Consider the following 27,741-nt stretch of genomic DNA (forward strand, 5'->3'; position numbering starts at 1 on the left):
GGCAGGTAGTGTTCTCCTGGCATCCGCCACACTCAGATTTGTCTGTCGGACTGCCAGATAGTGAAGCGTGATTCCTCACTCCAGACAACGTGTTTTCACTACTCTAGAGTCCAATGGTGGTGAGCTTTACACCACTCCAGCCGACGCTTGGCATTGTGCATGGTGATCTTAGGCTTATGTGCAGCTGCTCGGCCGTGGAAACCCATTTCATGAAGCTACCTACAAACAGTTATTCTGCTTACGTTGCTTTCAGAGGTAGTTTGGATCTTGGTAGTGAGTGTTGCAAGGACAGACGGTTATGTGCTTCAGCACTCAGAGGTCTCGTTCTGTGAGCTTGTGTGGCCTACCACTGCACGGCTGAGCTGCTGTTGTTCCTAGACGTTTCCACTTCACAGTAACAGCACTTACAGTTGACTGAGGAAGCTCTAGCAGGGCAGAAATTTGATGAACTGTCTTGTTGGAAAGGTGGCATTCTATGAAGTGCCAAATCGAAAGTCACTGAGCTCTTCAGTAAGGGCCATTCTAATGCCAATGTTTGTCTATGGAGATTGCATGGCTGTGTGCTCAATTTTATACAGCTGTCGGCAAATAGCCAAATCCACTGATTTGAAGGGGTGTCTACGTACTTGTGTGTGTGTGTGTGTGTGTGTGTGTGTGTGTGTGTGTGTGTGGGGGGGGAGAGAGATAGATCGATAGAGTTTCTAGTGGATAAACCATATGGTTTATGGGAAAATTGACAAATGAAAGAAAACACAACTAGTACACAATTGCATTATTTTCAATGAACTCTGCAACTCTTCCAAATACTGCCACCAGTTTGGCCACAAAACATTTTTCACAACACATAGACAAAGTAAAAAGGAAAGTGTAAAAAAATAAAGGATCTCATTGTGAAACCCTCATTACTTCACTACGTTGGTTTATATTTAGGGTTACCGTTTTATACCGTTGTAATTCAATGTTTAATTTTACAATCTTATTACATTAAAAAATATCTTTTGCATGTGGTAAAGCAACAGAGTGCCAGAGATTAGACACCTGTGATAATCTGAAGTACCCAAAAATGCCACTAGGTGTCATCTGATAAAATTCCATATTCCTTGAAAGTTATCAAAATTCTGGTAGTTTACTTGTAAACCTAGAAAAAGTTTACAGTAATATACACTCCCTTTGCCACACCATACACGACTTACTTACCAAAAAATATGTTCTGACTTCTACTTCAAGACTATTTCTTTACATTCCTTGAAATTAAGAGACTAAATAACACAATCAGTCTACACTACAGGCAACTGTCTGGTGCAACAACATAGAATCAGAAGAATAACAGAACAATAGAATTCAAACACAGTGCATGTCGTAATCATTTAGTAACATTACATCTGTGCTGAATCTACCTTCACTAGAACTGACTAGTGGCTACAGCCAGTAGCTATACTCCATCATAAATGAAAGGGGTGTGTTTGATCACGTGTGCCTGCTTGGTCTAGAAACAAATATCATGAAGCGAAAGGTTTTAAAGCAAAGCTTTTTATTACAAGTATTAGTGAAAGATACACTTCAAATTGTAGCAAAGCAAAACTGAAGGCCTAAAAGAAAGAATTATTAAACAAAAGACATTTAAAACTGAAATAAAAAAGACCTGTTGGTACAACAGAGAGTTTGAAACATACAGAGTAGTAAGGGAGAGAGATGGAGGCATGGAACTCATGTGGCTACCTTGTTCTAATCATCAAACACCCATTGATTTTAGCTGGTGCCTCAGGACTCAAAATGGTATCACAGCGCACAATCCTAACTGACGCACGTCAAATACAAAAATAACCTCAAGATACCGATGAAACATATAGGGAACCCTTTAAAAAGTCCAGCATTCATGGCCACTGACGAGATCGGTCTTCAAACCAGTGTAACGTTGGAAAAACAGCATCCGATAATCTCTCGAGCAAATGTTTCTTCAAAATGTTAACATGGACTGTGAATAGACTGAAAGCAAGCAGCATCTGCTTGCACACCAAACAGATAGCTAAATGGAGTCAACATGTCTAAAAAGGATTTGTCTGTGGGTATTAGGTAGAAAAGCCTATTAAAAAAGTTCTGAACAGGGTTGACGACCCCTTCCAAGCTCCATGCCTCTGTCCTCTGACCCTAGAGTGAGGTTGGAACAACTAACAGACACCGTGGGCAAACAGAACAGCAATTAATTATTACAACACCTTGATTTATTATACAGGTACAAGTCAGCACACAGAACCCTCGGGCTCTTGTTCTTACATCCACACACGTGGGGAAACATACACTTTGTACGTTGGGGCTCAACAACTACTGTAGCACTATTAGTGGTTTGAAAAGAAACACGAGGATGCCATTTTGGAGTTAGGCCATTTTTTTTGTACTCAACTCAGGCATTCTGTAGTCGTAAATAAAACCCAACAACCAAGTAAGAACACACTTAAGGCGGAGGCTTGTATTTGAGCGGAATGAGACTTTACACTCCACTCCTTCCTGTGTAAAAGTCTCTGGCACAAGGGAAACGTGAAAGGACAGAAGCCACACCTAACATCCTCTGCCTGAGCACAGTCACCATCATTCCCTCCTTCTCCTCTATTCTCACCCACCTGTACTCTACCAGGCCAGGGGAGTTTATATGGCTAACATATTAGCAGCTCTGGATGAGGATGTGGTCAGCTCAGTCCATGTGGTTCAGTAAAGGTTCCCCTAACCCTACAGGAGATGAGACGCAACATGTGGGGGTGGCCTCACCAAGATGGGAGGAGAGAACCGGGGAGAGAGAGGGAAGAGGGAGTACAAGAAGGTGGTAAGAGGACATATGAGAAGGCCTCTTCCCTTCACGAGGAGCCAAATAAGAAAGCTAAACATCTAGACGCAGGGGTCTACATAATTAATACCTCATAAAACAGGTCCCCCTGCTCAACTGTGCCCCTTCGTCCGCCCACCACCACGTCGCTGTGCTTGCGTGTCTGGAGAGGATAAGGCTTCAACATGGAGGGGGGTGGGGTGGTTTAAGGCCTCGTCCCCTAGCTCCACCTCCACCATGCTGCCAATGAGACTCTAGCTGGCCGCTCGTTTATACACTCAATAAATACAGCGTAAAATATTTTGCAATATACATTTCATATACATATTAAAAATAACATTTAAATAGGACAACAAAATAAAACGTTCGGCTCAAGTCAGATAAGTGTTAAGACAAAAAAACTAAAACAAGAATATCTTACAGTTATACGTCTGTCTAAAATAGTTACAAGAATATCATAGTCAGGTATTAATCAAGCATTATACTGTAATAACCAAAGCAATATTTGCAGTTTTTCCTCTGTGGTATAACATATGCAGCATACCAAGGTAAGTGAGGCGCATATTTTATTTTAAATCTCTTGTAAAGGTATCACCCCCCCCCAGACTGACAGGTACCCCAAATGACTCATACAGACCCTCGGAGTCTTAATCTACACCCGAACTTGCCCCAAAACACCAATGAAAGTGGGCCCACTATCCTTCCATTAAGGACAAGACGGACACACGGCAGGGCGAGGGCATTGCACTAGGATGAGAGAATGCCATGGGCCAGACAACTGCCGACTTCCTAATATGGACGCCTTACACTGGAACACTTAAAAACCATTGGTGGTTTCAGATTCTTAAGGAAAAACCATATAAATGCAGGCGGACTCAAGCGAAGTCATCATCAGCGAAGTCACATGAGCTGGAGGCATGCTTTTAAAATGACCACCTAGTAGCGATAGCAACCGTTGTTTGGCGTCGTAATCCAATTCCCTTTCCCAGAGGAGGAAAATCTCCTCATTCACATAATAAAACAAGTCCTCGATACTCCACTGTATCTGGGAGGCGGGGATTGGAGGAGGAACAGAGACAGAAAACCTCTTGGCTTTATGTCTGAGTGAGAGTGGCAGTCTATAAAGTGCTGTGCTATGTTTGTCATTCGTGGGCAAGGCTGTGTCACACACACATCGGTTTAAAATGTGACCTCACTTGTCAATGCAAGTTCCACTGTACCAAACAACCGAGTCCATTGGTCCAGACTCAAAATGCACCACCAAGTGAACGCTCAACCACAATCATATACTTTAACAAACAGACTGCGGGTCCTCAGTATCAATCTTGGTGTGTGTGTGTGTGTGTGTGTGTGTGTGTGTGTGTGTGTGTGTGTGTGTGTGTGTGTACTGTGCATAAAACGCAGGCGTTTTTTTCTTCAAACATGAGATGGATGTCTTTTTGATTTTCCATTTGACTTTAGTTTTACAGCACCACCATTAAGAAAGGCACTTTCTGTGGCCTTCGTCACTCTGCCATAGATTTACCTTCTACCCCCAAAATAAATAACTCAAAATCCAGTACATCTGTGCGTCACAGGCAAATGGAATGAACACAGACATAGCTACTGTACATATAGCTACTTTTCCATAGTATAGGAAACTCTGGGGTGATGTTTTAGACCTAGAAAGGCCTTGCTCATAAATATCTATAACCTAAGCACAAAAAAAAAAACTGCTGAAAACAAAACGAACATCTGAAAAACGTTACCGACGACGATTTAGGGAGTTGTAATGTTATAAGGATGTTAGGCGAACACATCTGCTATATGTAAACCTGTGTTCTTTTGCCCAGGAAAATCTGAATGTTCTGTCGTCCTTGACGTTCATCATAATGTCAGCTTGGATGAGAGCTATGCTTGTCGCTTGCTAAACAATGTCCCGATCCAGACACGCCACCTCCCTCAAATGGCACTTAGCCCTACTTCTCACTTTACACACACCAGAACCAGCCACATGCACAAAAACCCATCGAACTACAATGCCCTACTCTGTACCAACCAACACACACATAACATCTTCTGTCCTCTAGTCTTCCATTTTTTCTCCACTTCTCAGGGGAATCCGATGGCAGATCTACTGGCTATGGAATGTAGTCCTCTGGCAATGGGAGGCAAAAGTCAGGAGAAAGTGGGGGGAAAACAAATGAGATTATAGACTGTCACATTGAAGACTTACTGGAGGCCTTTTGGCTTTGTATTCCGGAGCACAAGAAGTGCCCTTGGTTGTGCGTGGAGAAAAGCAACAGTTACGGGCCAAGTCTCGGCCTCTAGGGGCCTCATAACCCACAAGGCTCAACCTCAAACACTGCGGGCCACATCGGTACTAAACGTTCATGATGACCAGTAACCATCTCATTCCGGTTTCTCCCGCTCTCCCCCTACTCTACAGGCGTCAACTCCCGCCTGAGAAAGACGATCTGGATCAGAACAATTATGCTCTTAAAAAAAAGTCTTAACGATTCCATTTGGATTCTATGACAACAGGGAAGATCTGACAACAGCTGCCAAGAGAGCCAGAAATAGAAGCACCTCTTACTTCTAGAACTCAGAGGAGACAAGTCCACCACATCCCGATCCATAACAGTCTAACGATCCAGACACACGTTACATGTCGAAATACATTCACCGCCACAGTACGCACGCCAAAATAAACAAATTAATGTTATACATTGCCACAGGACACGAGTCAACAACAGTCTATTGCATTATCAACTCTTACATATTTTATTACCATTTACCTTTAATGATATTATTACTATGATGATTAACTATATAACTACATATGTTAGATTTTTTTGTTTGTTAGCAAAAATAAGTGGTGTGAGCATTACAATAATGTGAAATGTACATATACACATCTTCCAATCTGGCTTTTTAAAAAGGCTTTTTGGACACTAGTGAAGATCATGAAGGCTCAAACTCATTGGCTTCCAGCCAGGGGAAGGCTAGAGTTGGGAAGGCTGTCAAATGCAACTACAGGGGGACACAGGATTCTACCATTGGACCACACTACCGTTCACCTCTTGGGGCAGTCGTTGCCTTGAGAACTGTGTCCTCGTATCATTGTACCGTCAAAACAAGAGATTCTCACTGGCAACCGTTTCCACTAACAGTTAGGACAAGAATCCCTACAGTGCCCCACATAAGACCCTCTCATTTACCTCATTGGGAGGTTTACTACAGTACATTTGTACCCCCCCCCCCCCCCCCCCCCAAAGGCCTACTCAGACTGCAAATTCTCAAAGGGGCGCGGCAAGGAGGCCACCCCCCATAGCACCAGAGGCATGTGTTCGGTCTGACACACACTTCTTTTAGTGCAGATTATTGTCCCTCTCTTGAACACTAGGCATGCCTCACGTCAGAGAGCACAGAGGAGCTAAGCAGCGACCACACAAGTCACTCACTCAGTCTCCCGGACTTCCAAGATTCGTCGAGCTGTTGACTCGAGAAGACAGCTAAGCTACTATTGGTTTGGATGCTCAGTTATATGGCGAAGAAAAAAATGAAATGTCAGCTTAGCTCTCCCGCCCGCTCATGACTGAGGTATGCCTCGATTCTTAGTCACCTTGAGTACATGCAGATATAGCAGCTAGATCCATGTCTGATGAGGATAGAGACAGAGTGCAGCACGACTTGATCTGCTAGAATACTGCTGCTATTAGGCAAAGACAATAGGATAAACTAACACACAGAATATATATATTTTCTATCATGAGGATTTCAATGTGATGTAATGTCTGTCAAAAAAAACAAAACAAAAACAGGCAAAATGTAGCTTAGTCAACTTTCTCCAGCTAAATTTTGCCCTTTAACTTCCTTGTTTGAATACATTTTAAAGGCTAGGATCTCCACATCATAATCCATCGATACAACTTCCATTTAACTGTTCATTTCCAAAACCAGGCACTTGATTTCTAACCCATAACACACTCACTGGCATAACCATTCGACCTCTGAACCCCTCTACTCCCCTTCATAAAGAGTAGCAGCGGGTAAGTGCCAATTTTGTGAACAGAGTTCTCATAGGAGATCTAGGTTCTGCTACATTCTCGTAACTCACTGCTACAGACCTCCAGATATTCAAACCATATCTTCTAGAAGAAGCTTCCTTCCCCTCAGCTAAAAGATTATTGCACTAGGAGAAAGCAACATGATCAGTCATTCAATTTAGGATCTTCCACCACAAATTAAAATCCAAGAGAGCGGATAGATCGAAAGAGCAACGAGATAGAAAGAATGCAGAAATAAAAACGCTCGTCTCATATTAAATTACTATATCTTGAGCGTACTAATAAATACTGGAAAGAATGGTAAAAAAACAAACAAAACAAGCACCTTAAATATCAAAACACGATGTACAGAAAAGAAAACTTAAAACAGGGTCACATTGCAATGTAGTTAGTTGATGTGACAGCACATTGGACCTATGTCATAGGGGACTGACCTAGGGTGTGATTTCATTGTATTACCCTCTATGATGTGTGCCAGCGTATACGCACAGCACTTATTGGTTCAAGTCAAATGATAACGAGTTGGAAATCATATGATTAGCATCATAGCTTATTCCCCAGACAGGTTGGGACTTTTGAAGAGAGCATTTACACTGTTTAGACTCCAGGTGGCACTGTGCTCACAATAATAGCTTGTGTTCGTCTCCTACCACACAGTGTCCATTGACACACTCACACTTTTGATAAGTCACCATTGGCGGAAAAAAAAAAAAGCTGGAGAGGAAAGGAGAGGAAAATACCAGTGTCAAGCTTGTGCGCAATGATGGGTCTGCACCGATAGAGATCCACCCTTCACACTCCTGATCCTTTTCTTCTTCTCTCCTCAACCTTTGATGAAAGAAAAAGTCAAAACAGAACTAACCACGAAAAAGGGCAGGAAGTGCTGCCGTTAAAAACTGAGCTGATGTAAAAGGCATGATGACGAAAGGGAACGATTTCTGCAACGTTGACCATACACATCCGGAATCAAAACAGATCTCCTTCATGACCGGCGAAAAGGAGGGAGGGACTGGAGGAGGTGGGGGCGGAGTTAGGGTGCCCAGGAAAAGCAGTTGGCTGGGTTAATATTGCATAATAGTGCGAAGTTCTTCCTCTCTTGTTTTAAAGCAGCGTCTGTCTGCATCCTCAGTCCATTGCAGGGGGCTTCCCCCACCCCCCTCTTCCCTCTACACAGTGTCAGGTCCGGATTTACTGGTTGTGGGGGGATGCAACCCTCCTTGACTGGCAGGCGGGGCTGGTGTGTGTGTATGTGTGGTTTAAGTGCGGTGATGGTGGTGTGGGGTGGTGCTCAGGCGAAGTACATGGTCCTCAGCGTGTCGTGGTGAATCTGCACCGCCTTGGCCAGAGCCTGGGGGTCCCGACCGTTACTCTGACCAGAGACATGGCTTCCCTCCGCACTGGGAGAAGAGAATACATTCATCAGGACAGAGAAACATGAATAGATCAGAAAGACAGGTCAACTATCATACACACACTTCTTTGAAGCTACATGTTTTTTTACATAGAAAGCTAGCTTTCTGGTGCTGCTTTGGGGGGCAGTAAACTACCTAGCGCTGCTTTGAGGGGGCAGTATACTACCTAGCGCTGCTTTGAGGGGGCAGTATACTACCTAGCGCTACTTTGAGGGGGCAGTATACTACCTAGCGCTGCTTTGAGGGGGCAGTATACTACCTAGCGCTGCTCTGTGGGGGCAGTATACTACCCAGCGCTGCTTTGGGGGGGCAGTATACCACCTCGCGCTGCTTTTAGGGGGGGGGGGGGGGGTAATACTTCCTAGTGGTGCTCCTAGTGGCCGTGGACTTTAAAGCAGGGAAACTTAAAACTGTTTTACCATATTTCTATCAGCATGTTTAATGTGCAACCAGAGGGAGAAAAATTCTATACCACCTTTACTCCACACACAGAGAAATGTACAAAGCTCTCCCTCACCCTCCATTTGGCAAATATGACCATAATTCTATCCTCCTGATTCCTGCTTACAAGCTAAAATTAAAGCAGGAAGCACCAGTGACTCAGTCAATAAAAAAAAGTGGTCAGATGAAGCAGATGCTAAGCTACAGGACTGTTTTGCTAGCACAGACTGGCATATGTTCCAGGATTCTTTAGATGGCATTGAGGAATACACCACATCAGTCACTGGCTTCATCAATAAGTGCATCGATGACGTCGTCCCCACAGTGACCGTACGTACATACCCCAACCAGAAGCCATGGATTACAGGCAACATCCGCACCGAGCTAAAGGCTAGTGCTGCCACTTTCAAGGAGAGGGACTCTAACCTGGAAGCATAAGAAATCCCACTATGTCCTCCAACGAACCATCAAAGTATCAATACAGGACTAAGATTGAATCCTACGACACCGGCTCCGAAACGCTCAGACTACAAAAGGGAAGCACAACCGAGAGCTGCCCAGTGACACGAGCCTACAGACGAGCTGAACCACTTCTATGCTCGTTTCGAGGCAAGTAACACTAAAACATGCACGAGAGCACCAGCTGTTCCGGACGACTGCGTGATCACGCTCTCTGCAGCCGATGTAAGACCATTAAACAGGTTAACATTCACAAGGCTGCAGGGCCAGACGGATTACCAGGACCTGTACTGCGAGCATGCGCAGACCCACTGGCAAGTGTCTTCACAGACATTTTCAACCTCTCCCTGTCTGAGTCTGTAATACCAACATGTTTTAAACAGACCACCATAGTGCCTGTGCCCAAGAACACTAAGGTAACCAGCCTAAATGACTACTGTCCCATAGCACTCACGTTTGTAGCCATGAAGTGCTTTGAAAGGCCGGTCATGGTTCACATCAACACCATGATCCCAGGAACCCTAGACCCATTCCAATTTGCATACCGCCCCAACAGATCCTCAGATGATGCAATCTCTATTGTACTCCACACTGCCCTTTCCCACCTGCCCTTTCCCACCTGTACAAAAGGAACACCAATGTGAGAATGCTATTCAATGACTACAGCTCAGCGATCAACATCAAAGTGCCCTCAAAGCTCACCAATAACCTGGGACTAAACACCTCCCTCTGCAACTGGATCCTGGACTTCCTGACGGGCCGCCCCCCCCCCCCCCCAGGTGGTAAGGGTAGGTAACACATCCACCACGCTGATCCTCAACACAGGGGCCCCTCAGGGGTGCGTGCTCAGTCCCCTCCTGTACTCGCTGTTCACTCATGATTGCACGGCCAGGCACGACTCCAACACCATCATTAAGTTTGCCGACAACGAAGAGACAGTCTATAGGGAGGAGGTCAGAGACCTGGCCGTGTGGTGCCAGGACAACAATCTCTCCCTCAGTGTGATCAAGACAAATGAGACGATTGTGGACAACAGGAAAAGGAGGACCGAGCACGCTCCCATTCTCATCGATGGGGCTGTAGTGGAGCAAGTTGAGAGCTTCAAGTTCGTTGGTGTCCACCTCACCAACAAACTAACATGGCTCAAAACCTATTACCCCTCAGGAGACTGAATAGTTTTGGCATGGGTCCTCAGATCCTCTAAAGGTTCTACAGCTGCACCATCGAGATCATCCTGCCTGGTATGGTACCTGCTCGCCCTCCGATCGCAAGGCACTACAGAGGGTAGTGCGTACAGCCCAGTATATCACTGGGGCCAAGCTTCCTGCCATCCAGGACATCTATATCAGGCGGTGTCAGAGGAAGGCCTTAAAAAAAGACTCCAGCCACCCTAGTCAGACTGTTCTCTCTGCTACCGCACGTCAAGCGGTACCTGAGTGACAAGTCTAGGTCCAAGGCACAAGACTCCTGAACATCTATTTCTGCTGCTGCCCCCCCTCTCCTTTACGCCACAGATACTCTGTTAATATCTATGCATAGTCAGTTTATTAACTCTACTTACATGTACATATTACCTCAATTAACCGGTGACCCCGCACATTGACTCTGTACCGGTACCTTCTGTATATTGTCTCGCTATTGTTATTTTACTGCTGCTCTTGAACTACTTGTTATTTTTAATTCTTAACTCTATTTTCTTAAAACTGCACTGTTGATTGGGGGCTCGTAAGTAAGTAAGCATTTCACTGTTAGGTCTACACCTATTGTATTCGACACGTGACTAAAACAATTTGATTTGGGGGCAGTATACTATCGAGCGCTGCTTTGGTGGCAGTAGAACACGAAAAAAAAACTAATGCCGTACTGTACATTTCACCAAAAATAGATAGGAAATATGAAACGTAATGTTGAGCACAACAGAGGCGAAGCATGCAGAAACACTGAACGAGCCCAGATTGTTTTGTGCAGTGAGAGAGTGACCCCCACCCCTATCCCTGCCAATCACCTGTCGTGCTCCTTGTCCACCAGATGGTAGCGGGCACGGAAGGCCACCAGGTGGGCGTAGTAGGCTGGCGCGGGGATGGAGACAGAGCGGGTACAGCGCACGTAGGTGTGGCACAGCTGGTAGGTGAGCAGCTGGAACTCATCGGCCGTGAAGCAGTTGTCGTCCCACAGGACGTGGTAGTGGGATGGCCGACTGGTCCCCTGGGGAAAGCAGACAGCAGACGTTACACATACTACACAGCCTCAATTTGGGGATTTAATGGAGATGTGGTATAAAAAGTAATGTAGAAAGACAATGGCTTTCAACTAAAACGTAGTCTCGTTTTTTTCAACTTCAAAACCAAAGAGTGTTTGGTAGTTTAGTTTCAGTAAAGAACGGTTTGTGTGAATAAAGTGCGTTTAAAGTCTAAAAAGACAGCGTATGTCCCAAGACTTCATGAAGTCATTTCCTGAGAGGAAGGTGCAGTGAGGCAGCAGGCTATAGATGAACAGGTGGTGAAATGCTGCAGTACCTGTATTCCAGCGTGACTGCAGAGGTAAAAGTCAAACTCGTACGGGTGCGTGATGTCCGTGTCCACCGTGGTGCCCGCAGGAATGTTTCCACTGCGTCCAACCTGAACGAAGAGAACATGTCGATTTGGGGTCATTATTAATAACTGCCCACGTTAAAAAACATCCTTCCATCTGTCCTGTTCTACTTCAACACCAAGCTTCACACACATCCATTCATTGAACTTTCCCCTTGGACTCATTTAATGACGTCAGAAAGTGAAGAAGGGAGGGAAGAGTAGTGTTTATTTTTTAGATGTACCTTTATTTAACTAGGCAAGTCGGTTAAGAACAAATTCTCATTTACAATGACGGCCTACCCCGACCAAACCCTAACGACGCTGGGCCAATTGTGCGCGCCCCCTTATCTCCACAGCTCTGAATGATGTCGTCTACAAATGACCAGAATAATGACTAAATTGATTTCTCCTTGTCCGTCAAAGTTCACTTCACTTGTAAACAAGGTGATAACTCCAAAAGCCCTGCTCTCCCAGGCCTCGAGTGGCACTCCAGGTCCGTCAATCAGGCCTAATGCTATAATGGAATAGAATTACCAGGGGTGAGGAGAGCAGGTCCATTGACAACAGTGTAATTGGATAATTAGGACAACCATTTAGAGCAGTTAATAAAACACCACGGACCAACTCTGTAACACACAGTTCCCCCCCCTAATCTATAAAGGGCGTTTCACACTGCTGTGCCAAACAGAGTTGAGTCAAGCTGTAGTGAGCTGGCCTGGTTACACATCTACTAAAGCTGTTGGAACGGTGCTAGAAGAAAACATAAGAGTCAGTTTGGGTGTGATTTGGCCCCATAGTGTGACTCAGGCATGGGTATTATCTCAGAATGACCCGAAGGTAGCTGGGAGGGTGGCCGGAAGGAAAAGTGGGCCCACTCACCCTTTCGTTGCGGTCGGCACAGAAGAGGCGGGTGTGGTGGCGTTTCTGGACCACGATGTAGGTGATGCCAGGCTGGTACTCCTTCTCTAAGCCAATGCAAGCCTCGCGGATGGCCAGCAGCTCGTAGTACAACACCTGGGGTGGGCAGATAGATAAAACAGGGTTCAAAACATCCATTATTAACGATTTGACTTTGAATGTCCTCCATCTCTGTTACGGGCAAGTTTTTCCTAGTTCACACCAGTTGAGGCAGATGATATAGGCCTCAACATTGCACCCTTTCACCACCATCTGACAACGTGACAGGTAAATAAGTCATGTTTTGGTCGCAGCCCAAGCATGTTACTCTAATGTCCTCTTAGTGGACCTTCATGATGTGCATCAATGGTTTACTTACACAGATAGGTAGATGTCCTAACTTTAACAGTTTATTTAAAGAGGGAAAACATTTGACATGCAACCTTTGACCCTCTGGTTTCTGATGTTCTGGAGGTTTGAGAGAGACTTACATTTTCTTGTCCCCAGGACAATCACTCGGTCTTTACTCACCTGTCTGAACTGGCCCTCTGACACTCCGTCCCTGTAGAAGATGATCCTGGTGGGCTTGTAGCGGGTCGACTTGTAGAACTGGATCAGCAGCTCTCGGACCATAGAGGCCAGATCCTGGATCACCTCCTGTCTGGGCCTCTGGACCCGGACTGTGGCACAGTACCTGCTGGGGTGGGCATCCATACTGCCCACCACCTGGAGAGAGATAAAAGTAATAGAGAGAAACAGGGTGAGAGAGAGTGTGTGTGAGTGAGAGAAACAAACCAGCGCTGCAAATTGATTAGCTCTGCACAAACATTATGAACTTGAATGCAGTGGCGATACAGTATGGACCAGGCCACAGAAGTCTCAAACATGTAGTCCTCAGGCCAGCCTCAGGCCAGCCTCAGGCCATCCTCAGGCCAGCCTCAGGCCAGCCTCAGGCCAGCCTCAGGCCAGCCTCAGGCCAGCCTCAGGCCAGCCTCAGGCCAGCCTCAGGCCAGCCTCAGGCCAGCCTCAGGCCAGTTGAGGCCCGCGAGCCTATTTAATGCAGCCTGCGGTTATCTCAGTAAATGTGGACCATGGTTGCAATAGTAAAAAAAATATATAAAATGTGGACCCTGGGCAAAATGAGTTTGAGACTACTGGTATAGGCCAATAGGAGTTAAGTGAACTCACTGCAGCAATGGAGGGCTTCTTCCCGTCTCCAGCAGGGGGGTGTGTAACGTCCGCCCCCAGGAAGATGATAGGCTGCTGGAATACTGAGGGTCTGGGTGGAGGAAGAGAGAAGGACCAATGAGGACAGAGTTCAAACAAAGGTTCTCTAATATGATTAAGGGTTTAGATTTCACACAATATGTACATTTATGTCAATCATAAATTGGAAGACACTTGATTAGGAGATTGATATTGATGGAATATGTGTACAAATAAAATAAACATTCTCAAGACCAATACACACTTTGTTAGGCTAAGGCCTAAGTTCATTTACTGTTTAAACAGATGCCCCGCTTCGCAGGTCTAAAAAAATAAATACATTTGAACAATTCATTTGATTCATATGAATGATTCTTTGACAAAACAAATGATTCACTACGTGATTATAGTAGTTGGGATTCGGTTCAATCGGGGTGATCGAATCATGTGAATCAAAAATAATAATAATTGTGAATCGCAAACAGATATTTTAGGAAAAAATATTAGCTGTAGCCTCTCTTTTGGAATAGGTGGCGACAAAACTTGTTTTGTAGCTACTTCAAGCTGATTTATGCACACTTCTAAAGGAAGATAAATATGACAAAATTAGAAAAGGTACATACATTTCCAAAATAAATGTGCTCGCTTTAGCCGAATAAAAATATGTGTTTGGTCATTCAACAGTCCTATCCTCCAGCCACAGTGGCCACGTACCGTTGGTGGGGAACCAGGATATTGTTGATTCCCCCCAGCTTGACGTTGATCTTGAGGCAGAGGTTGGAGAGGGTCTGGGGGGACGTCTTCACCACGTTCTTCACCTGGACACACTGAGTGGCCATTCCTAGGAGAGTGTCTCCCACCCTCTTCACCTCAGCTACACAGGACCAGTAACAGGAAGTGATCAATCAATCTCTGTGCAATTAACAGTCAGATTAGGAAAGTAAAGAGTAAAGTACAACCTATGTGTTAAAGGGAAAGCATTGATAGATACCAGACAGATGTACACTGTCTGTTAACACATAACAGCACACATCCCTTACCGAAGTTGCTTCAGCAACACAAGAGTTTCAAAGAATAGCAAATGCTTTGGTAGAGGTATTATATAGATACAGAAAATGTTTGACCGTGAATCAGCACGGATAAGGTGATTCCAATGAACATCATGTGAATACGTACAGTTGAAGTCAGAAGTTTACATACACTTAGGTTGGAGTCATTAAAACTCATTTTTCAACCACTCCACAAATGTCTTCTTAACAAACTATAGTTTTGGCAAAGTCGGTTAGGACATCTACTTTGTGCATGACACAAATCATTTTTCCAACAATTGTTTACAGAGATTATTTGACTGTATCACAATTCCAGTGGGTCAGAAGTTTACATACACCAAGTTGAATGTGCCTTTAAACAGCTTGGGAAACTCCAGAAAATAATGTAATGACTTTAGAAGCTTCTGATAGGCTAATTGACATCATTTGAGTCAATTGGAGGTGTACCTGTGGATGTATTTCAAGGACTACCTTCAAACTCAGTGCCTCTTTGCTTGACATCAATGCAAAACCAAAAGAAATCAACCAAGACCTCAGAAAAAATTGTAGACCTCCACAAGTCTGGTTCATCCTTGGGAGCAATTTCCAAACACCTGAAGGTACCACGTTCATCTGTACAAACAATAGTACGCAAGTATAACCACCATGGGACCACGCAGCCATCATACCGCTCAGGAAGGAGACACCTTCTGTCTCTTAAGGATTAACATACTTTGGTGCGAAAAGTGCAAATCAAACCCAGAACAGCAGCAAAGGACCTTGTGAAGATGCTGGAGGAAACAGATACAAAAGTATCTATATACGGCAGCGTAGCCTAGTGGTTAGAGCGTTGGACTAGTAACCGGAAGGTTGCGAGTTCAAACCCCCGAGCTGACAAGGTACAAATCTGTCGTTCTGCCCCTGAACAGGCAGTTAACCTGAAAGGCCACTCAGCAAGGAAGAAGCCACTGCTCCAAAACTACCAAACACTGCCAAAAAAAGCCAGACTACGGTTTGCAACTGCACATGGGGAAAATATTATACTTTTTGGAGAAATGTCCTCTGGTCTGATGAAACAAAAAAACAACTGTTTGGCCATAATGACCATCGTTATGTTTGGAGGAAAAGGAGGAGGCTTGAAAGCCGAAGAACACCATCCCAACCGCGAAGCACATGGGTGGTAGCATCATGTTGTGGGGGTGCTTTGCTGCAGGATGGACTGGTGCACTTCACAAAATAGATGGCATCATGAGGAAGTAACATTATGTGGATATATTGAAGCAACATCTCAAGACATCAGTTATAGCTTGGTCGCAAATGGGTCTTCCAAATGGATAATAACCCCAAGCATACTTCCAAAGTTGTGGTAAAATGGCTTAAAGACAACAAAGTCAAGGTATTGGAGTGGCCATCAAAGTCCTGACCTCAATCTTATAGAATATTTGTGGGCAGAACTGAAAAAGTGTGCGCGAGCAAGGAGGCCTACACACCTCACTCAGTTACACCAGCTCTGTCAAGAAGAATGGGCCAAAATTCACCCAACTTATTGTGGGAAGCTACCCAAAACATTTGACCCAAGTTAAACAATTTAAAGGTAATGCTACCAAATACTAATTGAGTGCATGTAAACTTCATCACACTGGGAATGTGATGAATGATAAAAGCTGAAATAAAGCACTCTACTATTATTCTGACAATTCACATTCTTAAAATAAAGTGGTGATCCTAACTAACCTAAGACAGGGAATTTTTACTAGGATTAAATATCAGGAATTGTGAAAAACTGAGTTTAAATGTATTTGGCTAAGGTGTATGTAAACTTCCGACTTCAACTGTACACTACCGTTCAAAAAGTTTGGGGTCACTTAGAAATGTTTTTTTTTATTAAAGAAGCACAATTTTTTGTCCATTAAAATAACATCAAATTGATCAGAAATACAGTGTAGACATTGTTAATGTTGTAAATTACTATTGAAGCTGGAAACGGCAGATTTTGTGGAATATCTACATAGGTGTACATAGGACCATGATCAGCAACCATCACTCCTGTGTTCCAATGGCACGTTGTGTTAGCTAATCCAAGATTATCATTTAAAAAAAGGGTAATTAAGCATTAGAAAACCCTTTTGCAATTATGTTAGCAGAGCTGAACATGGTTGTGCTGATTAAAGAAACAATACAACTGGTCTTCTTTAGACTAGTTGAGTATCTGGAACATCAGCATTTCTGGGTTCGATTACAGGCTCAAAATGGCCAGAAACAAAAAATTCTTATGAAACTGTTGACTGATGTTTTGCGGGTACTGTTTAATGAAGCTGCCAGTTGAAGACTTGTGAGGCATCTGTTTCTAAAACTAGACACTAATGTACTTGTCCTCTTGCTCAGTTGTGCACCGGGGCCTCCCACTCCTTTTTCTATTCTGTGCTTTTCTTTCTTTCTTTCAAAAACAAGAAAATTTCTAAGTGACCCCAAACTTCTGAACGGTAGTGTAAGTCAATAGGTGCCGCCTACCATAGACTGGAGTCTTTCCAGGCAGGATGACGATGATGAGCTGCAGTCCAGAGTAGGTGTTCTTCAGGTGCCTGAACATGGGTTCCACACTGTCGGCTCCCTGGGCGTATTTACAGAAACACGGCTGGCCCTGGATGGGCATCCCAGCATCCTTGGAGATCTTACGCAGCTGGTCTGTGAAACCCCTATAGAAGGAGGTGGGTAATGGATGGAGGAAGAGAGAGGGATGCAGAAGAGAGTGATGGAGGAATTAGGGAGGGAAAGATGAATGAGGGAGGGAAAGACAGTAATGGAGAAATGAGGGAGGGGGAGGAGGGGAAAAGGAAGGGTTGTAAAGACCAAATATAATCTGGTTGGTTAGGGAACGGTTTAGTAATGTAATCCTTGAGAGTCGCTGTGTAAATCCTAAGGTTGTATCAGAGGCGTAGAGGACAAACTAATTACACAAGGATCACTTTCTTATCTGGAAGGCCATCTTCAACACACATCCGTAGCAGGGAGGTATTCCTTTCCATATATCCCTGTGGCTATGTGAAAAGCTGCTTCATGAATAGGAGGGGGGGTATGTTTATTAGGCACCAAATGGAAGAAAATGTACTGAAACAGGGCAGGACTACCTGGACCAATAAGAAATGCTCATTTTCGTTTTCCATTGAACATTTTGCCAAGGTGTGCCCTAACGAGCATAACCCAGTTGTACACATAGTGGGTGAAACAGATAAGACTGGTTGGTTCTTACTTGAGGATCTCCTCGCGACACTGCCTCTGTGTGGCAAAACATGCGATGGCCCACATCTTGATCTCCACTCCCGTGTGGAACTGTTTGCCCCTCATGTCCCACACCCCGTGACTTGGGGTGGCCACCGTCCGGTTCTGAAACCACAGTGTAGTACGGTTGATCTGCTGCGTGGTGTACACACACACCACACTTCTGCATGCACACACACTTGTTTTTCATATCCTTGTGGGGACCTAAAATGTATTACCATCAAAAACCCTTACTCCAACCTTAACACCTAACCCTAATTGTAAGCCTAAACCTAACCCCCAAGTTTAAAATAGCCTTTGTTCTCAGAGGGATCATTATCAATGTTTTATAATCCTTGGAGACATTTGGGGATTTCAGGTCCCCACGAGGATAGAAAACCAGTGCACAGTAATCACATACACCCAATGGAGTAGGACATGCTGTACAGATTCAACAGTCAAGACACTTCAGAAAGTCATGCAGGCACACATGTATAAATTACACAGAAAATAATTGTGTGTAGACACCAACACTTATTGGATACATTTAAAGCAAAACACACATGAAAAAGTATGTGAACCCTTTGGAATTACCTGGATTTCTGCATGAATTGGCCATAAGATTTGATCTGATCTTCATCTAAGTCACAACAATAGACAGTGTGCTTAAACTAATTAACACAAATTATTGTATTTTTCGTGTCTACCTGGAATACATAATTTAAACATTCGTAGTTTAGGTTGGAAAAAGTATGTGAACCCCTAGGCTAATGACTTTTCCAAATGCTAATTGGTGTCAGGAGTCAGCTAACCTGGAGTCCAATCAATGAGACGAGATTGGAGACGTTGGTTAGACCTGCCCGATGACATTTAAAAAATAATAAATAAAAAACATCTCACAAAATTTGATTGGAAGAAGCATTGCCTGATGTGAACCATGCCTTGAACAAGAGATATCTCAGAAGACCTAAGATTAAGAATTGTTGACTTGCATAAAGCTGGAAAGGGTTGCAAAAGTATCTTCCAAAGCCTTGAAGTTCATCAGTCCATGGTAAGACAAATTGTCTATAAATGGAGAAAGGTCAGCACTGTTGCTACTCTCCCTAGGAGTGGCCGTCCTGCAAAGATGACTTTGCATTCTAACATCTGTTGACGAGTCCACAATACGTAAAACACTAAACAAGAATGGTGTTCATGGGAGGACACCACGGTAGAAGCCAATGCTGTCCAAAAAAAAACATTGCTGCACGTCTGAAGTTCGCAAAAGAGCATCTGGATGTTCCACAGCACTACTGGCAAAGTATTCTGTGGACATATTCAACTAAAGTTCAGTTGTTTAGAAGGAACACACAACAATATATGTGGAGAAAAAAAAGGCACCGCACATCAACATCTTGGGGCGGCAGGTAGCCTAGTGGTTAGAGCGTTGGACTCGTAACCGAAAGGTCGCAAGATCGAATCCCCGACCTGATAAGGTAAAAATCTGTCCCTTTGTTCTGCCCCTGAACAGGTCAGTTAACCCACTGTTCCGAGGCAGTCATTGAAAATAAGAATTTGTTCTTAACTGACTTGCCTAGGTAAAAAATAATGATAATAATACAACTTTTAAAAAAACAACGTTAAACTATTGGAGGGAGCATCATGGTTTGGAGCTGATTTGCTGCCTCAGAGCCTGGAAGGCTTGCCATCGTAGACGGAAAAATGAATTCCCAAGTTTATCAAGACATTTTGCAGGAGAATGTAAGGCCATCTGTCCGCCAATTGAAGTGCAACAGAAGTTGGGTGATGCAACAGGACAACGACCCAAAACACAGAAGTAAATCAACAGAATGGCTTCAACAAGAAAATATGCCTTCTGGAGAGGCCCAGTCAGTCCTGACCTCAACCCGATTGAGATGCTGTGGCATGACCTCAAGAGAGCAGTTCACACCAGACATCCCAAGAATATTGCTGAACTGAAACAGTTTTTTAAAGAGGAATGTTCCGAAATTCCTCCTGACCGTTGTGCAGGTCTGTTCCCCAACTACAGAAAACATTTGGTTGAGGTTATTGCTGCCAAAGGAGGGTCAACCAGTTCATAATTTTTCCACCATACACTGAATGTTTACACAGTGTGTTCAATAAAAACATGAACATATAATTGTTTTATTCGTTTAAGCAGACCGTTTGTCTATTGTTGTAATTTAAATTGAGATCAAATCACATTATGACCAATTTATGCAGAAATCCAGGTAATTCCAAAGGGTTCCCCCATACTTTTTCTTGCCACTGTATTTAGGCCTAACATGTATAGACTGAAAGACACAGGTGCAGTGTTCTCAAATGTTTTCTTTTCAAAACAGCTTCAAAAAGGTCAAATTTGAGCATATCAATACTGAAACTGTCAAAATGGTATTGCCCTTAACCTTTACATTAACCCTTCAAGGTGAGGCAATAGAGGCTGAAATTACATTTTTTTGCATCTACTTTTTGGTATTTAATATTAGTACTTTCAAAAAGTAAACATATTTTGTGTATCATACCATCATCAAAATGTCATGCGTTTAAAATTCTTTTTTTACATAAATAAATAATTTCAAAGCTCACTACATTTAAAAAAGGCCATTACAAACTGGACTACAGAGCCTTTGGAAAGTATTCAGACCCCTTGACTTTTCCACTTTGTTACGTTATAGCCTTGTTCTAACTTTTTTTTTTTTTATCCTCAGCAATCGACACACAATACCCCATAATGAAAAAAATTGAAACAGGTTTAGAAATGTTTGCATAAGTATTCAGCACCTTCGCTATGAGACTCGAAATTGATTTCAGGTGCATCCTGTTTCCATTGATCATCCTTGAGCTGTTTCTACAACTTGATTGGAGTTCACCTGTGGTAAATTCAATTGATTGGAAATAATTTGTAATGGCACACACATCTATATAAGGTCCCACAGCTGACAGTGCATGTCAGAGCAAAAACCAAGCCATGAGGTCGAAGGAAATGTCCGTAGAGACACGATTGTGTCGAAGTACAAATCCGGGGAAGGGTACCAAACTATTTATGCAGTATTGAAGATCCAAGAACACAGTGGCCTCCATCATTCTTAAATGGAAGAAGTTTGGAACCACCAAGACTCTTCCTAGAGCTGGCCGCCTGGCCAAACTGAGCAATTGGGGGAGAAGGGCCTTAGTCAGGGAGGTAACCAAGAACCTGGTGGTCACTGAAAGCTCCAGAGTTCCTCTGTGGAGATGGGAGAAACTTCCAGAAGGACAACCATCTCTGCAGTACTCCACCAATCAGGCCTTTATGGTAGAGTGGCCAAATGGAAGCCACTCCTCAGTAAAGAGCACATGACAGCCTGCTTGGAGTTTGCCTAAAGGCACCTAAAGACTCTCAAACCATGAGAAACAATATTCTCTGGTCTGATGAAACCAAGATTGAACTCTTTGGCCAGAATGCCATGCGTCACGTCTGGAGGAAACCTTGCACTATCCGTACGGTGAAGGATGGTGGTGTCAGCATGATGCTGTGGGGATGTTTTTCAGCTGCAGGGACTGGGAGACTAGTCAGGATCGAGACAAATGAACGGAGCAAAGTACAGAGAAATCCTTGATGAAAACGTGTTCCAGAGCGCTCAAGACCTAAGACTGAGGGCGAAGGTTCACCTTCCAACAGGACAACAACCCTAAGCACACGGCCAAGACCATGCAGGAGTGGCTTCGGGACAAGCCTCTGAATATCCTTGAGTGTCCCAGCCAGAGTCCGGACTTGAACCCGATCGAACTTCTCTGGCGAGACCTGAAAATAGCTGTGCAGCAAAGCTCTCCATCCAACCGGACAGAGCTTGAGAGAATCTGCAGAGAAGAATGAAAGAAACTCCCCAAATACAGGTGTGCCAAGCGTGTAGCGTCATACCCAAGAAGACTCAAGGCTGTAATAACTGCCAAAGGTGCATCAAAGTAATTAACCTGTCTGGGAACGGGGTTCCGCTTGCCAACAGCCAATGAAATTGCAGGGCGCCAAACACAAATCAACAGAAATCTCATAAATCAAATTTCTCCAACATACAAGTATTAGGCACCATTTTAAAGATAACATTTTCGTTAATCCAGCCACAGTGTCGGATTAAAAAAATGCTTTACAGCGAAAGCTCCACAAACAATTATGTTAGGTCACCACCAAGTCACAGAACAACCCAGGCATTTTTCCAGCCAAAGAGAGGAGTCACAAAAAGCAAAAAGAGAAAATGAATCGCTAACCTTTGATGATCATCAGATGACACTTTCTAGGACTTCACGTTACACAATACATGTATGTTTTGTTCGGTAAAGTTCATATTTATATCCAAAAATCTCATTTTAAATTGGTGTGTTACGTTCAGTAGTTCCAAAACATGCAGTGATTTTGCAGAGAGCCACATGAATTTACAGAAATACTCATTATAAATGTTGATGAAAATACATGTGTTATACAGATAAACTTCTCCTTAATCCAACCGCGGTGTCAGATTTTTTAAAAAACTTTACGGAAAAAGCATAATCTGAGAATGGCGCTCAGAGCCCAAAACAGCCAAAATAAATATCCGCCATGTTGCGCAGTCAACATTAGTCAGAAATAGCATTATAAATATTCACTTACCTTTGATGCTCTTCATCAGAATGCACTCCCAGGAATCCCAGTTCGACAATAAATGTTTGATTTATTCCATAAAGTCCATCAATTATGTCCAAAAAGCTTATTTTATTAGGGCGCTTGGTAAACAAATCCAAATGCACGTTCAGGTCCAGCCGAACGTCGGACGAAAAGTTAAAAAAGTTATATTACAGGTCGTAGAAACTTGTCAAACTAAGTATAGAATCAATCTTTAGGATGTTTGAATTATAAATGTTCAATAATGTTCCAACCGGAGAATTCCATTGTCTGTAGAAAAGCAATGGAACGAGAGCTACCTCACATGTGAAATGAGTCAAACAGCTCTCATCCGGCCCCCCTTCACAGTAGAAGCCTGAAACAACATTCTAAAGACGTTTGACATCTAGTGGAAGCCTTAGGAAGTGCAAAATGACCCATACCCCACTGTGTATTCGATAGGGGCGGAGTTAAGAAACTACAAACCTCAGATTTCCCACTTCCTGTTTGGATTTTTTTCTCAGGTTTTTTCCTGCCATATGAGTTCCGTTATACTCAGACATCATTCAAACAGTTTTAGAAACTTCAGAGTGTTTTCTATCCAATACTAATAATAATAATATGCATATATTAGCATCTGGGACTGAGGAGGAGGCAGTTTACTCTGGGCACGCTATTCATCCAAAAATGAAAATGCTGCCCCCTATCCCAAAGTTAAAAGGGTCTGAATACTTATGTAAATGTAATTTTAAAATATATACATTTGCAAAAGATTCAAATAACCTGTTTTTCCTTTTGTCACTATGGGGTATTGTGTGTAGATTGGATTCAATGTGTTTTTTCCTGATTTTAGAACAAGGCTGTAACAAAATGTGGAAAAAGTCAAGGGGTCTGAATACTTTCCAAAGGCACTGTATATGTAGTAACATTTGGTCACCACCAAGTTCTGTGACTTCATTTGAAGAGGTTGTGATTAGGTCTCAAGAGGTATTTTGCGATTGGTAAGCTAAATTCATTGTACTTTGCTTTAATGGCCATTTATTTGCTGAAAGTCAGACTCTTCCCACACGCCAACTCATTTCTCAGCTTCAGAATCTGCATTCTCCAAATTTTGCTTCCACAAAATTGTTCATAGTTCAAATCAAAATTTGATAACATTTCATTTGAAAATATGCACCAAAAATGCTGTTTACGTACATGGTTTATTAACTTAGAAACACGGTAGAAAGATGAATAAAAAGTCAGGTCCTGTAGTGTCTGAACAAAATGAAACCAGAAGGCTGACCTCATCCAGTGTCCAGAAAAACAGATTTTAGTTTGTAGTTCTCCTTGGGCAGTCCTAATCACTTTAAATGTTTGAATGCAAAACTGGGTCTGGGATTAAGACTTACATTTGATTAGACTGTTTTCAGTAAAATCCCGCTCATGTGACATCTACTCTCACGAATCACAAAAAGTGAAATTGCAAACCAAAGTGAGTGAGCTAAAAAAAAAAAGGGTGGAAAAAAAGCATAGACACCACAAGAGGAAGCTAAATTGAGTCATAGCAGTGTCATCACGATCTGTACTATGCATTCTCAAAAAATAGCAGTAAAGAAAAATGATGTAGCCGTGTTAGCATTGAGCAAAGACTACTAGCTTATATTAATCCACACAGACAAGCCTGTTCTCAGAGTGTCTTCGAGTAACCGTGCCGACCTAGGATCAATTTGGTCTTTGAAATCACTATGAATAAGAGCGGGACCTGATCCTAGATCAGCACACCTACTCCTAGATGATTCACAGAGAGAAAAGACAAAACAGATCAAATCAAACCAAAGCAAGGGGGTTAGTTCCCTCATATAGCAAGGGTAGGTAGCGTGTCAAACAAACAGAGTATGGAGCGTGATTTAAAGGAAGGGTACCATAAAGTGCTCTGTGCTCACCCTGCCGCCGTATTGCAGCATGGGGGCAGGCAGCACGCGCCCCGTCACGTGGGCCATCTCGTCGCGCACCTTGAACTGAAACTCCTGCACAAAGGGGTCAGACTCGTAGTTGGCACTGCGCACCTGCAGGGGTCACACACAGAGACAGAGAGAGGGTGAGAAAGGTTTTTTTAGGGTGGTGAGGTAAGTTGGTATCCAGAAGACTCGGACAAAACATAGATGCTTGTTCTCGGTCCCAAGAAACAACGAGATCTTCTGTTGGATCTGACAATCTTGATGGTTGTATAGTCATCTCAAATAGAACTTACGAACATATCAAGACTATTTCAAGGACAGCTTTTATCCATCTATGTAACATTTCAAAAATCAGAAACTTTGTCCAAACATGATGCAGAAAAATTCATCCATGCTTTTGTCACTTCTAGATTAGACTACCGCAATGCTCTACTTCCCGGCTACATGGATAAAGCACTAAATAAACTTCAGTTAGTGCTAAATACGGCTGCTAGAATCTTGACTAGAACCAAAGAAATGTGATCATATTACTCCAGTGCTAGCCTCTCTACACTGGCTTCCTGTTAAGGCAAGGGCTGATTTCAAGGTTACTGCTAACCTACAAAGCATTACATGGGCTTGCTCCTACCTAGCATTCCAATTTGGTCCTGCCGTACATACCTACACGTACACTACGGTCACAAGACGCAGGCCTCCTTACTGTCCCTAGAATTTCTAAGCAAACAGCTGGAGGCAGGGCTTTCTCCTACAGAGCTCAATTTTTATGGAATGGTCTTCCCTACCCACGTGAGAGACGCAGACTTGGTCTCAACCTTTAAGTCTTTACTGAAGACTCATCTCTTCAGTAGGTCCTACGATTGAGTGTAGTCTGGCCCAGGAGTGTGAAGGTGAATGGAAAGGCACTGGAGCAACGAACCACCCTTGCTGTCTCTGCCTGGCTGGTTCCCCTCCCTCCACTGGGATTCTCTGCCTCTAACCCTATCACAGGGGCTGAGTCACTGGCTTACTGGTACTCTTCCATGCCGTCTCTAGGAGGGGTGCGTCACTTGAGTGGGTTGAGTCACCGACGTGGTCTTCCTGTTCGGGTTGGCGTCCCCCCCACCCCCTTGGGTTGTGCCGTGGTGGAGATCTTTCTGAGCTATACTCGACCGTGTCTCAGGATGGTAAGTTGTTGGTTGAAGATATCCCTCAAGTGGTGTGGGGGCTGTGCTTTGGCAAACTGGGTGGGATTATATCCTGCCTGTTTGGCCCTGTCCGGGAGTATTGTCAGACCGGGCCACAGTGTCTCGACCCCTCCTGTCTCAGCCTCCAGTATTTATGCTGCAGTAGTTTGTGTCAGGGGACTAGGGTCAGTCTGTTATATCTGGAGTATTTCTCCTGTCTTATCTGGTGTCCTGTGTGAATTTAAGTATGCTCTCTCTAATTCTCTCTCTGAGGACCTGAGCCCTAGGACCATGCCTCAGGTCTACCTGCCTGATGACTCCTTGTTTCCCCAGTCCATCTGGCAATGCTGCTGCTCCAGTTTCAACTGTTCTGCCTGCGGCTATGGAACCCTGACCTGTTCACCGGGCATGCTACCTTGTCCCAGACCTGCTGTTTTCAACTCTAGAGATCGCAGGAGCGGTAGAGATACTCTGCGTGATCGGCTATGAAAAGCCAACTGACATTTACTCCTGAGGTGCTGACCTGTTGCACCCTCGACACCCACTGTGATTATTATTATTATTTGACCCTGCTGGTCATCTATGAACATCTTGGCCATGTTCTGTTATAATCTCCACCTGGCACAGCCAAAAGAGGACTGGCCACCCCTCATACAGGGTAGCCTAGTGGTTAGAGCGTTGGACTAGTAACCGGAAGGTTGCAAGTTCAAACCTCCGAGCTGACAAGGTACAAATCTGTCGTTCTGCCCCTGTACAGGCAGTTAACCCACTTTTCCTAGGCCGTCATTGAAAATAAGAATTTGTTCTTAACTGACTTGTCTGGTTAAATAAAAGGTTAAATTATTATAATTTTTTTTTAAATACCCTGGTTCCTCTCTAGGTTTCTCTGGCCTTTCTAGGGAGTTTTTCCTAGCCACCGTGCTTCTACACCTGCATTGCTTGCTGTTAGGGGTTTTAGGCTGAGTTTCTGTACAGCACTTTGTGACATCAACTGATGTAAGAAGGGCTTTATAAATACATTTGATTGATTGAAGGCAGTGTCATTCATAAGGCACTAAAAACAAAAGAAAGCAAACTACTCCCATTAGAAACACTCAACTTGTCCAAAAATAAAACACTTTCATTTGGTGCGGAATGCCCGAATGAATACAACCCAGGTTTGAGCATGTTTTGATGTTGAGACAACTCACGTTTGTAGCTCACATTGTCCCCAGAATTCTATCATATGAAACGTCCTGAAATAACCTTTAGAACATTGTCAAACTTCCCTCTCGGATTGTCCAATCCTTCTGCATCTTTCACACAGTTATTCCGCCCACAGTTAAAATTTGCTGACGGTTCTCTGCATCTAAATTAAAAGTCAACAGCGTCTCGGTCTCTGGCAGTGTACTATCAGCCAGAGGTATGTTTTAATCCCAGGTGGGAGATGGGGAGTCCGTTTAATTAAGTGACAGCGGCAGAACAGCAGCAGAGGCTGAATGAGATGCTATCTGATGGAGTCTAATGGCGTCGGTGGCAGCCCATCTCATCCTCCAGAAAGCACCATGGCCAGGCATTGTGCTGGTGACAGCTAGCCACCATGCTGCAACAATGCCATCTCCGACCTGGCATTTCACTGACCTTAATCAACACTGACCTGGGCCCGTATTCATTAAGCGTCTCAGAGTAGGAGTGCCGATCTAAGATCAGTTTAGCCTTTTAGATTATAATGAACAAGACAGGGGACCTGATCCTAGATTAGCACTCCTAAGTTTTGGCAAAGCGTATTAATATAACCTCCAAACACCGGTTGAGGGCATTACAAAAATAATGATTGACAAAGTCATTAAAATGTTTTTATTTTTATTAATTTATTCATACTATTTCATCCTTCCACAAGATATAG

General features: G+C 43.7%; 1 protein-coding gene across 3 annotated transcripts in view; it reads right to left on the reverse strand.

Moving 5' to 3' along the window:
• Positions 1-1,514: 1,514 nt before the first annotated feature.
• LOC109903820 (protein argonaute-3) overlaps positions 1,515-27,741 on the reverse strand; it is a 49,939-nt gene continuing 23,712 nt past the window's right edge. The window contains exons 10-19 of one of the 3 annotated variants that reach the window (XM_031791057.1): positions 24,658-24,801; positions 18,134-18,267; positions 17,395-17,579; positions 14,570-14,729; positions 13,838-13,928; positions 13,181-13,375; positions 12,632-12,766; positions 11,696-11,797; positions 11,185-11,384; positions 1,515-8,264 (exon numbers count right to left, since the gene is read on the reverse strand). In XM_031791057.1, coding sequence (XP_031646917.1) covers positions 8,156-8,264; positions 11,185-11,384; positions 11,696-11,797; positions 12,632-12,766; positions 13,181-13,375; positions 13,838-13,928; positions 14,570-14,729; positions 17,395-17,579; positions 18,134-18,267; positions 24,658-24,801 — 1,455 coding nt within the window. In that variant the 3' untranslated portion in view covers positions 1,515-8,155. Of the gene's footprint in view, positions 8,265-11,180; positions 11,385-11,695; positions 11,798-12,631; positions 12,767-13,180; positions 13,376-13,837; positions 13,929-14,569; positions 14,730-17,394; positions 17,580-18,133; positions 18,268-24,657; positions 24,802-27,741 lie in introns of those variants that run through there. The other 2 variants (XM_031791061.1, XM_031791065.1) reach the window with 2 other exon arrangements.

This window comes from Oncorhynchus kisutch, linkage group LG2, assembly GCF_002021735.2.
Source record: "Oncorhynchus kisutch isolate 150728-3 linkage group LG2, Okis_V2, whole genome shotgun sequence".
NCBI lineage: Eukaryota > Metazoa > Chordata > Actinopteri > Salmoniformes > Salmonidae > Oncorhynchus > Oncorhynchus kisutch.